The sequence below is a fragment of the Dryas octopetala genome, chromosome 2 (assembly GCF_963921425.1).
Source record: "Dryas octopetala chromosome 2, drDryOcto1.1, whole genome shotgun sequence".
NCBI lineage: Eukaryota > Viridiplantae > Streptophyta > Magnoliopsida > Rosales > Rosaceae > Dryas > Dryas octopetala.
In genome coordinates this window covers 14,260,969-14,273,210 of record NC_141367.1, presented here as the reverse complement: position 1 = coordinate 14,273,210, position 12,242 = coordinate 14,260,969, and the positions used below count along the sequence as shown (strand labels likewise).

Here is a 12,242-nt window from a genome sequence, read left to right as displayed (position 1 = left end):
AAAAATTCCGAAAATTCCGAGAAATCCGAAAATTCCGAATCGGAATGAGATGTTGAAATTCCGATTTTTTGGAATGAAAATTGGAACATAAATTCCATTCCAAAATTTTTTGGATTGGAATTGGAACACCCTATTTCCGATCCGATCCGGCCGAAACACACCCCTACTGTTATTTCATCATCCGATCAGAAATAATTAAATTTAGTGATCTTTCAAAAAGATAATAAAATAAGTTAAATCCAACTAATCATCTCAATTCTCAAGTCACATAACATAATTTAAAGGTTGGTAGTGAGTTTACATTTCTGAGCATTCTTGCAGCTTCTTTTAAATAATACTAGATGGATATACACAATGGCTGTACATACAAGATATATATCCTTATGTCATAGTTGACTAGCTAGTTTTGAGGTTTGTGAATTAGAAAATAATTTCATTCTAAAGTTTGGTAAGTGTAAAATTAGAAAAATCATTTATGCTTTATGGGAAATAATGCCTCAAAATGGGGAAAATGAAACCCCCTTTATGGACTTCTTGTTTCATTTTTCTTCTTGACTTCTTGTTGCCTTTTACTTTTTGAATGTATTTATTAATTTTATTTTAATCTTATTTAAACTATTTATGGACTTCTTGTACATGTTTCCCTGACTAGAAAGATCAACCATATATTGTTTAGTAACAAAGGGGTTGAGGCATTGAAGAATAATTTTAAACACATAAAGAAGGAAATTGCAACCAAATTTAATCTTTGTATAAAATCATGAAGGCTCCTCATGCAGGGGTGTTAAAGAGCTTGTAGTCTGCCTTCCCTGAGCGGCATGCACATAAAGTATAGAGCAAAGCTGCAAAAACTAATGCCTACTAACCAAACTTCAAGCCACCCAACAAGGAAAGTAAAAATTGAGATTTGTGACTAACATGAAACTGACATTTCCAATTTTAAGTGGAATTTGTGATTTTGATATATATTCAGATCTCATCATATATCTTAACTAAATTTATGATGGGTTGCGGCTGGTTGAGCAGTTTCACTTCCTCAACCAGCAACCCGGCCATGCATTACTTGCCAGACACTCCTCATTATATATTGTTCAACTCGAGTGCTTCCGACTCGCTGTTGTAAGGCCAACCTCCGCCCCCAATTAAAACATATAATACAATTTAGCCACCTCAAGTCCACTTTGCTATCCGGAGTCCAAATCATCTACTATGTGTTGATAAACTTGATATTGCATTTATGGGAGCTTCTATAATGACTGCAGGCATAGAATGCCTGCACCAAAAAAAAAAAAAAAAAAAAAAATAGAGAACCTGCTGAACTGGTAAACAAGTTTTACCATTTTTTTGATGCATCCCTCAAGATAATGGTAACTCTTGATCAAGATGTGGTAACTTACCATATTCTTGATCCAAGTTACCATTTTCTTGAACCAAACATCAAGAAAATGGTAACCAAAACCTTGCCTCAAACCAAGTTACCACTTTTTTGATCGTTCGATCAAGAAAATGGTAACTTGGTTCAAGAATGTGGTAACCAAGCCCAATCATGACAAAAATTACTATTTTTGTGATTTTTTTCCTCAAGAAATGGTTACTTGTTCTCAAGAAATGGTAAGTTACCATTTTCTTGATCAAAGTTACCATATTCTTGAACCAAACATCAAGAAAATGGTAACAAATTAGTGAGGCAAAAAAAGTTACCACTTTCTTGATCGTTCGATCAAGAAAATGGTAACTTGGTTCAAGAATATGGTAACCAAGCCCAATCTTGACCAAAGTTACCATTTTCTTGATTTTTTTCCTCAAGAAATGGTAACTTTTTCTCAAGAAATGGTAAGTTACCATTTTCTTGATCCAAGTTACCATTTTCTTGAACCAATCCTCAAGAAATGGTAACCAAATCAGTGGGGCAAAAAACGTTACCACTTTCTTGATCATTCGATCAAGAAAATGGTAACTTGGTTCAAGAATGTGGTAACGAAGCCCAATCTTGACCAAAGTTACCACTTTCTTGATTTTTTTCCTCAAAAAATGGTAACTTTTTCTCAAGAAATGGTAAGTTACCATTTTCTTGATTCAAGTTACCATTTTCTTGAACCAATCCTCAAGAAAATGGTAACCAAATCAGCCAAGCAAAAAACGTTACCACTTTCTTGATCGTTCGATCAAGAAAATGGTAACTTGGTTCAAGAATGTGGTAACCAAGCCCAATCTTGACCAAAGTTACCACTTTCTTGATTTTTTTCCTCAAAAAATGGTAACTTTTTCTCAAGAAATGGTAAGTTACCATTTTCTTGATTCAAGTTACCATTTTCTTGAACCAATCCTCAAGAAAATGGTAACCAAATCAGCCAAGCAAAAAACGTTACCACTTTCTTGATCGTTCGATCAAGAAAATGGTAACTTGGTTCAAGAATGTGGTAACCAATCCCAACCTTGAACAAAGTTACCATTTTCTTGATTTTTTTCCTCAAGAAATGGTAATTTTTTCTCAAGAAATGGTAAGTTACCATTTTCTTGTTCCAAGTTACCATTTTCTTGAACCAATCCTCAAGAAAATGGTAACCAAATCAGCCAAGAAAAAATCGTTACCACTTTCTTGATTGTTCGATCAAGAAAATGGTAACTTTGATCAAGAAAGTGGTAACCAAGCCCAACCTTCACCAAAGTTACCATTTTATTGATCTTTTTTCTCAAGAAATGGTAACTTTTTCTCAAGAAATGGTAAGTTACCATTTTCTTGATCCAAGTTACCATTTTCTTGAACCAAACATCAAGAAAATGGTAACCAAATCAGTGGGGCAAAAAATGTTACCACTTTCTTGATCGTTCGATCAAGAAAATGGTAACCTCAGTCAAGAATATAGTAACGAAGCCAAATCTTGACCAAAGTTATCATTTTCTTGATTATTTTTCTCAAGAAATGGTAACTTTTTCTCAAGAAATGGTAAGTTACCATTTTCTTGACCCAAGTTACCATTTTCTTGAACCAATCCTCAAGAAACTGGTAAGCAAATCAGTGGGGCAAAAACGTTACCACTTTCTTGATCGTTCGATCAAGAAAATGGTAACTTCGATCAAGAAAGTGGTAACCAAGCCCAACCTTGACCAAAGTTACCATTTTCTTGATTTTTTTCTCAAGAAATGGTAACTTTTTGTCAAAAATTGGTAAGTTACCATTTTGTTGATCCAAGTTACCATTTTGTTGAACTAAACATCAAGAGAATGGTAACTTCATCACTGGGCCAAAAATCGTTTCGCACTGCAACTGTGTATAGACGAAAGGGCAATTGCATTCGCAGACTACTAAATACAAGCTCCTGTTTGACAATCAGGTTTTGACATGCAATCCAAAATTCTGAACAAAATTGCTTCTATAGTTATATACCAAATTACCAACTATGAAATATAGTCTTAAGGTATAGGGTATTGGGTAAGTTATAGGATTTAAAATTTTAAAAAAACACAATAGGATTTAGGATATATAATATAGGGTTTAAGTTTAAGTTTCTAATTTAACCAAAACCCAAACCACTCATATTTATACATTTAGACAGTAACTGTGGTTCCTACTAATATATTTTGACGGAAGCCTTTTAGCTCATTTCTCTTACAATTTGATTCCCTACATGTACTTAACTTTTTCGTGGAGATGTGAGTTTGTCTAGTTTCATAAAGACTATAAATTTAATTGATCCCCTTGTAATAGTTTTGACTTAATAAACAAGCAATGTTAGAATCAAGCATTTACATGTTGCTGAATATCACTGGGCCAAAAAAAGGTTTCGCACTGCAACTGTATATACACGAAAGGGCAATTGCATTCTCAGAGTGCTAAATACGAGCTCCTGTTTGACAATCAGGTTTTGACATGCAATCCAAAATTACACAGTTTGACTAGTCTGGAAACGCGCCAGAGGCAGCATCTGTTGAAGAATCTGCCTCCTTCTTGGACACATGGAACTCTGCATGGGATTGAATGATAGGTCTACTGCATCCTCGTGCACAACTAGGGTTCCTATAAGGCATATTATTGCAGAGGCAAGCCCCTGCCCATGACATTATGTTTTTCAGCATCTCTTCTTAAATGAATGTATTTGTCTAGTCTAACATACCCAATTATCCTCTGCTAGTTTAAATTGGAGTGCCTGAATTTATACTAACGAACATGAACTTATTAACGTCTCAATAACTTAATTGTCATAATTTTCAGGATGCACACCGATACGTCATTTATTTACCAAACAATGCAGCCACGTATTCATATATACACAGTCACATTACTCACATCCATAAACAACAGAACGAACAAAATGCATAAAATAAAATGGCCAAGCATACACTTCATCCATAGTACTTAGATTGAGTCTTAGTACAACAATAACCAAGCAGATACCCAAGAAGCAATTCTCACAACATGAAAACTGCAAAATTAATCAAGCAATCTTCCTGATTGTAGCCTGCCAAGTTTAGTGACGTCACAACCAGTTTTGCACATTATAATTACATTTGTTAATACGGGGAGTAAATTTCATCAGGATCAGGTGACCACGATGAGTCAGATGGCCACCATGGACGCTAATTGGCAGGGGTGCAGTCTGGCGATGACTCTGAATGATAGTCATTCCCAGGTTCTTCATCCACCAAATCCAGGGGTCTGGACTGTTGAGATAAATCAGGGGCAGCTGACCCTTGTGATGAATCCGCGACATTTGACACTCCGGTATCTTTGGGTGGTTGTGATGCCGAAACATTGGTGAATCCACAGTTCTTGTACTCATCTACCCATATCCAGCCATGGCAGTCAGCCTTACCCTAATACAAAACACATGCATTATGACATTTCAATGTTTTGGTTGCACAAATGGTCGGCCAAACTTAACAAAAACGTTCACTTACATTAGTCCCTTTGCATCCCCAGGCTGGGCGTTGATTACCTTCAAAATTGGCAATATATTGCATCGAACCATTGTTGTCACAGTACAAAAACATGACTTTAATTTCTGAACTTGAGCTATTTAGACATCAATGCATTACTAGATTTATTTCCTATTACAGTGAAATTGAAAAACAACAACAAAAAATACCAAGACGTTAATTTCTCTTACCTTCACAACTTTTGACACCATCACCTTTAAACCCAGCAGGACACTTGTATTTGACCTCTCCATCATCATGTTTAGAGAAATAATAGGAATTTAAAATAAATATATTTTCCAAGAGCAGAATGTTTTGTTTTTTTTTTTTTTTTTAAAAAAAAGGGAACACATAAAGATCACTTACCGTACAAGCAGAATATGCATGTCCATCTTGAGCTTCATGCCAACCACCTCCATTGTTTACCTTGCACCTCCCAGGCCCACTCGCTGGAAGCCAATGGTAATATTAATATAATGAAATACAATGTGCAACAAAAGGAAAACTTTTGCAAAGTGGAAGTATTCTAGCTATAATTTGATTAACATGAAGAAGAATATAAGAACTGAAATTTCAGTGCAGATTTCCATTGATCTGTAACCCATACATATTTATTTTTAGAACTAAGTCTGCAATATCTAGATATAAACAACTAGGATCATTAAATCTTGATCAAACCTTTTGAGCAACTTGAATGCAAAACCAGGAGCATTAAAATAATGTTGCAAATCTTCACCTTATATTTGTGATAACATGAGTCATCTGTGAGAGAAAGGGTTAGAAAATACAAAGCACTAGAATCCAGGACAGTTGCATACAAGAGAATGCATGGACATGTATGGGGAAACATACCCCTCATGTGAATGACCCACCACTTGAGGTAATACTCAATCAGTCCCACAACTTGTGGTGTGGATCATTTGTTTTCTAGGATCTGAGTTTATAACCCTCACAAATATATATGCTCAATGTACGGTTTGGTCATGAATAATATGACCTGATTTTGATGCCACCCAACAAATTTCAGCTTCTTTCAAATGGAAGTACTTAGAAGTGGTGCACATTGATGAAAAGGCATCATGGTCCACCCAACAAGAAAGTAGCCTTTTTTCAAGCAATGATATAGAAAACTCTTCCCTCAGCCACATTAGGCCAAGTATATAACTCTCAGCAAGTTCGAAAAGCAAAAACAAATGAAGCCACATATGATTTTCATGCCAAGCTAAACAGCAAATATAGGTAATGCAGCCTGTTTATGTCACCCAAGAAGGTCATTCTTGGTGGCCGGATTACCTTTTAAACTTTTAAGACTTTCCCTTTCTTGATAAGGCATTGCAATACCACTACATGATTTTCATTTGTTTTTTTTTTTTTTTTACTGCACTAGGAAATTTTCATTAGCTGTGAATGTGTGATACAATGGTGCAGATTTGATTGAATGTGTGATACAATGGTGCAGATTTGATTGAATGACGCCTGAATGATTGAACAACCTATTAGGCAGACTATATCACAAGGAAAAAAGGACCAACGGGAGGAGGGAGAAATCATTCAGAAACTTCGAGGACAATAAACATTAAATTCAAAGCATCACAAATCTATTTGTTCTTTCCTCCTTTTAATTGAATAAAACAGCCATAAATGATGCCATGAAGTTTGGCACAGTTCATGCCATTGTTTACATTCCCTGCAACATGAGGTAAAATGCAGCATATTTTGATTAACTTGTAATATAATCTCTAAAATCCTGTTCTGCATCTGTTTTTGTATCATCCTCCCACGAAATAAAGAAGCCTTCCTCTAAAACGAACAGCTCTGTGGTCTGCAAAAGAGGAACCAGATGGTTCTAAGGAAATCAATATAGGTCAAAACAACCAAGGCATTCATTATCAAAGTTGGAATTGAATTCTTAATTTGACTCCTTACTTTGAAGATACAGAAGCAATTCTGATCACATTTTCATTTATCCTCATTTGAAGGTTCTTCTTCATCCTTTTGTTGGGACTAGAATACCAGGAAAGGAAAAACATTTAAAAGTGGGAAATATATTGTAGAAATTTGGTACTGCAAAAAGAGATACTAACACCACAGGAAAATGAGTTTTATAACAAACAAAAACAGAAGCATATCCAGTCACCCAATAAGTTTTCATGTGTAAGGTTTGTGAACACACCTCAGACTGATTCTTCAGAGATGCAAGAAGATCTTTCACTGAAGGATCATTGGGGTCAACTCCTGGAAGCTGTAAGAAAAATAAAATATCAGGTCAACAGCAACATAATTATACATGGAATACAACAGGACACGTTCAATTACATACAGGCCAAAAAAACAGGTTCAATTACACATACAGATTCAAGGATAGATGACAGAAAAGACTGATCCTCCAACACCTTGCTCACATCCGACTGGGATGATGGCTCTCCTGTACTTTCCTGCATGGACATTTGAAGAGCTGCATGCAGCAAAGAAATAATAAGCATGCAGGAAGGAACCAGATATTATCAAATCTATCTGTCAATGTTCAGAAGCTTGGCAAATCAATTAACCAGACAAAAATTAAATATAAAGCAAAACAAATGGCCACATTGATAGGTGTTCAGATTTTGATGTCCAACTTCATAAAATTAATAAATAGTTAACATTGATTTTACAACGATTAATAGCTTACTTTTAACTGAGAATTTTAAAAATAAAAAAAACATAAAATCATGAACAAGTTTACACGTAACAAGCATACAACAATGTAAGAAAAGAGCAAAATAATGATGCAGGTTTGGGGCAGCTAAGCATCCATGGCTGTGAGTATGAATTATGTGAATCCATGACTCATAGGTATGGAATTCAGCAATCCATACCACTAGTGACAAAAGTCCAAAGTGAAATGTATGCAGCAAATGGACCAGTAATTTACATGTACATAAAAAAGAACTACTAAATGTAAACCTATGATTGGTATATTCTTCTGACGGCATTTCTTATCAAGAAAAGAAAAGAAAAAAGTATGGCTATGAAGTCCAATAGTTGTAGAGATGAACTAGATGCTGCTGAAATGAAAGGAATGTGATCTTCCAAAGTCAAACAAGGATACAAATCTCATGTTAAACTACTGTCCATGCAACAGAACAACAGAAGCATCTTGTAAATAATTTTCCACATGTAAAAAGTAATCAAATAAAAGAAGCTCAAGTTACCACCCAGTCACCTACCCCTTAATAATTAAAAAAATGGAATCAAAGAACACACCTAAAGCCAACTCCTGATCCGCACTAGTTGCCTCTGACATCTCAGCATCACCCGCTGAATTAGCAGATCCAGAGTTACTCATCGACATTGCAAGAGCCTGCTTTAGTAAGTCATTGTCATCAACCTATCACCATAACATATGCCAAGGCCAATTCAGGTTACAGGAGTTCTTTGAATGATAACAAATGATGAGAGAAAAACCAACACAATAAAGACTTCATGAACTACAAAAAGCTACATGCAAACACTGTTGTTAATTTGGCTCGCATTTGAAGATTTCCTGGTTCATGGGGGATTTCCATGGTATTCTAGGATGAAGTTAGGAGTCCAAATAGGTGTTGGAAGGTTATTAATTCCTGGTGCGTTTTGGACTTCGTTTTGGGCAAGTTTTGAGGTTTTCCTTGTGTATAAAGGAAACTTATTTCCTACTCAAAGTTAACTTTCTTCCTACTTTATCTAGGATTGTAATATAAAGCTTATGGTTATAAATAGGACCTTAGGGGCTTAGAAAAACGTGAGAGAATCAGATTAGAGTGAGCAAGTCCTTAGGATTCTTGGGAGGCACACAATCTAGAATTGGTGAGATCAAGATTAGGTAATTAATCTTGGGTGAGAGATCTAGGGTTTTGGGAAACACTTTGTGAAAGGGTGTACAAGGGATTTGGGGATTGGGTTATGTGATTTAGTCCAATTGTAATCTTAATGCTTATTATTCTCATAGTGAAGAACGGAGATCTCTCCCGGGGACGTAGGCAGGAATTTTGCCGAACCTCGTAACAAATCTCGGTGTGATTGTGTGTGCTTGTTGGTTTATTATTTTCTGTTTTCTTGGCTTTGTTTGTTATTTATCTTTCATCGAATTATTGCTTGTACGCCGTGACGGTGGGAATTAGGATTTAATTCTCAAACTACATCAACAAGTGGTATCAGAGCCAGGTTTCGTGTTCATCGATCGTGGTTCCGTGTTTATCGATCGAGGGTAGTTTGTCATGGCAGCGGGAAGTAGTGGTGTTTCATCCTTTAAGGTGGAGCAATTTGATGGAAGAGGTAACTTTACTCTATGGCAAAAGAGAGTGAAGGATGTCCTAGTTTCGCAAGGCTTGGCACGCGCCTTGAAGGGAAAGGAAGAAGGAAAGCCGGCAAAGATGACAGATGATGACTGGGAAGACTTGGAGTGCAGGTGTGTGAGCACGATTCGGCTTTATATTGCTGATAATATTATCAACAATATAGATGAAGATTCTGCCCCGGAATTGTGGAAGAAACTAGAAAAGCTTTATTTAGCTCAGAAGTCTATGGCCACAAAGTTGAATCTGAAGCGGGACATATATAAGCTGAAGATGGAAGTGGGTGCAAATCTCATGGATCATATGAACGTGTTCAAAGGACTGCTAAATCAACTCGAAAGAGTTGGGGTAAAGATTGAGGAAGAAGATCGAGCCCTCTTACTTCTAACCTCACTTCCTGATACATATGACAACATAGTGGATATCTTCTTGTATGGTAAGGATACACTGAAGATGGAGGAGGTCGAGTCAACTCTCTTGTCTAGTGAAAGGAGAAAGAAAGTTGAGGATAAAGATTCCTTGTTTGTTGCTCATGGTCAAAGAGGAAGGCAAACTACCAAGGGTTCTAGTGATAATAGCAAGGCTAGATCAAAGGGTAGTGGTAAGGGCTGGCAGTGCTACAAGTGCAAAGAGTGGGGACACATAAAGAAGGACTGTCCGACTTGGAATAAGAAGGATGGTCATGGCTCTACAGCGGTAGCAGACTATAATGAATCTGGAGAACTTCTCACAGTCTCTATAGGTAACACTTCTTCTCATGGTGATTGGATATTGGATTCGGGTTCTACTCACCATATATGCTCTAGGAAAGAATATTTTGAAAAGTTTCAAGAATCAAAGGGAGGATCTTTCTCTTTGCCTGACGGGTCCAAAGTTGACGTCATGGGGGTTGGAACGGTGAAGATCAAGATGTTCAATGGGGTGGAGCATACTTTGGGTGGAGTCGCTTATGTCCCAAAGCTACAAAGGAATTTGATATCCTTGAGTAGGTTGGATTCCAAGGGCTACCTGGTTTTGATAGCAGGTGGAGTCATGAAAATTACTCATGGAAGCATGGTCCTAATGAAAGGAGAGAAGTGTGGTGGTTTATATCGTTTGATAGGAACTCAAACCTCGATGGTTGGTTGGAAACGAAATGCACAAGAAATCAAGCGCTTGAGGAAGGTCTCGTTTGCGGGTACAGCAGAGACGGTTGTGACATGTTTCCAAGGTTCAAACGATGGTGAGAAAGGAGATCCTACTGGAGGAGGGGGTGAATCGAGGCCCCTCTTCGGTGCTAACCGGTAATTGGTTACACGATGCAGCTGCACATAGGTATTGGCCGTGCGAATCAAGGGTGGACCATAGTTTCTTGATTCGGGTTATGTGTAGTTGGTACAAGGTCAAGGCCAATGGTATTTGGTGCAAGGTAATTTGCATGATATGCTCGCCAAGGTGGAGATTGTTGTTAATTTGGCTCGCATTTGAAGATTTCCTGGTTCATGGGGGATTTCCATGGTATTCTAGGATGAAGTTAGGAGTCCAAATAGGTGTTGGAAGGTTATTAATTCCTGGTGCGTTTTGGACTTCGTTTTGGGCAAGTTTTGAGGTTTTCCTTGTGTATAAAGGAAACTTATTTCCTACTCAAAGTTAACTTTCTTCCTACTTTATCTAGGATTGTAATATAAAGCTTATGGTTATAAATAGGACCTTAGGGGCTTAGAAAAACGTGAGAGAATCAGATTAGAGTGAGCAAGTCCTTAGGATTCTTGGGAGGCACACAATCTAGAATTGGTGAGATCAAGATTAGGTAATTAATCTTGGGTGAGAGATCTAGGGTTTTGGGAAACACTTTGTGAAAGGGTGTACAAGGGATTTGGGGATTGGGTTATGTGATTTAGTCCAATTGTAATCTTAATGCTTATTATTCTCATAGTGAAGAACGGAGATCTCTCCCGGGGACGTAGGCAGGAATTTTGCCGAACCTCGTAACAAATCTCGGTGTGATTGTGTGTGCTTGTTGGTTTATTATTTTCTGTTTTCTTGGCTTTGTTTGTTATTTATCTTTCATCGAATTATTGCTTGTACGCCGTGACGGTGGGAATTAGGATTTAATTCTCAAACTACATCAACAAACACAAACACACATCACGATAAGAACTGACACCAACCATATCATCAGAAAGTTTCTTATCCTCATACCTTCCAGTTATTTAGAAATATTGCTCTCCACCTGATCAAGTTTCTGAATAATTTCAACGGAACCTCATCATCGTAAAGTATATCTAATTTTAAACCTTCATGGAAAATAAAATAGCCTGACAAATCAGCCCCACTTACGTACTCCTCCTCCCACCCCCCCCCCCCCTTTCCAAGATTTTGAAAAGAAAAAGAGCATAAAAACAAACCCCACTTTTCTTTTTCCTTGCACAAATTAAAAAGAAAAAAGGGAAAGCTATAACTATTCACTACAAATGAAAAAACTCTTATTGCCACACGAAAAAATAGTACGCAATCAATTAATTGGAAAGGTAGTAATCCTTCATATATCAGAGGTCAAAGAAAAGATGATATTCAGAATCAAGAAATAAAGGTGTGCACTGTGATAATCCTTCATATATTCCTAAACTGTCCACTCTTTAATAAAACTAATGCATGTAATTGTCCACTGTGCATAGTCATAGTCAAACTTATTCCTAACAAAAACAAACACACAGAGGAGAACCTTAGAAAAATGAATATACCGATTCTCCTTTTGATTTAGCAGTGCCAATTTGTTTTCATACTCTGCTTCCCAGATGTCAGTGGTGCACAGGGATAAAAGGGATTTGGGATTGAAGTTGACAACTCACATAATTCAACCTGCATAAACACAGGTCATCCCTGCGCAGAAATATTTGTCATTCAAGGTGTCTTGGCTTCAGATTAATTAAATTGCTGCAAGTGATAAATTAGTTCAAAATCCAAATATTAATTTCATGAAAGAGATAGAGAGTTTGACATATGAATAAATCTACAAAATCAAATGTAAAC

General features: G+C 36.8%; 2 protein-coding genes across 6 annotated transcripts; both read right to left on the bottom strand.

Annotated features, from left to right (window-relative positions):
• Positions 1–4,451: 4,451 nt before the first annotated feature.
• LOC147293303 (uncharacterized) lies at positions 4,452–6,387 on the bottom strand. 5 transcript variants are annotated; one of them, XM_086232784.1, is made up of 5 exons: positions 5,596–6,387; positions 5,284–5,366; positions 5,109–5,165; positions 4,900–4,937; positions 4,452–4,815 (listed from the first exon to the last, which is right to left on the bottom strand). In XM_086232784.1, exons 1-5 carry the CDS (start codon positions 5,774–5,776, stop codon positions 4,782–4,784), a joined length of 393 nt encoding a protein of 130 aa, XP_086088910.1. In that variant the 5' UTR covers positions 5,777–6,387; the 3' UTR covers positions 4,452–4,781. The 5 variants fall into 5 exon arrangements, 2 of the variants coding, with proteins under 2 accessions (XP_086088910.1, XP_086088911.1); XM_086232785.1 differs by having other exon boundaries at positions 4,452–4,809; XR_015120462.1 differs by lacking the exon at positions 5,596–6,387 and having other exon boundaries at positions 4,900–5,014; positions 5,284–5,333.
• An 80-nt stretch (positions 6,388–6,467) lies between these two features.
• LOC147293302 (26S proteasome non-ATPase regulatory subunit 4 homolog) lies at positions 6,468–11,392 on the bottom strand. The gene is made up of 6 exons (XM_086232786.1): positions 11,381–11,392; positions 8,164–8,287; positions 7,269–7,372; positions 7,091–7,159; positions 6,844–6,921; positions 6,468–6,739 (listed from the first exon to the last, which is right to left on the bottom strand). Exons 1-5 carry the CDS (start codon positions 11,381–11,383, stop codon positions 6,877–6,879), a joined length of 345 nt encoding a protein of 114 aa, XP_086088912.1. The 5' UTR covers positions 11,384–11,392; the 3' UTR covers positions 6,468–6,739; positions 6,844–6,876.
• Positions 11,393–12,242: the final 850 nt, after the last annotated feature.

What these genes read in the sequence shown, in the direction of transcription:
- LOC147293303 (XM_086232784.1), bottom strand. Translation starts at nt 5,776, where the DNA reads ATGAGGGGTATGTTTCCCCATACATGTCCATGCATTCTCTTGTATGCA. An exon ending in GCATTCAAGTTGCTCAAAAG is followed by an intron (nt 5,367 to 5,595) that starts GTTTGATCAAGA and finishes ATTGGCTTCCAG; the next exon opens with CGAGTGGGCCTGGGAGGTGC. An exon ending in GGGGATGCAAAGGGACTAAT is followed by an intron (nt 4,816 to 4,899) that starts GTAAGTGAACGT and finishes GTTTTGTATTAG; the next exon opens with GGTAAGGCTGACTGCCATGG.
- LOC147293302 (XM_086232786.1), bottom strand. An exon ending in GGATCAGGAGTTGGCTTTAG is followed by an intron (nt 7,373 to 8,163) that starts GTGTGTTCTTTG and finishes TGCTGCATGCAG; the next exon opens with CTCTTCAAATGTCCATGCAG. An exon ending in TGTCATCTATCCTTGAATCT is followed by an intron (nt 7,160 to 7,268) that starts GTATGTGTAATT and finishes TTTTTCTTACAG; the next exon opens with CTTCCAGGAGTTGACCCCAA.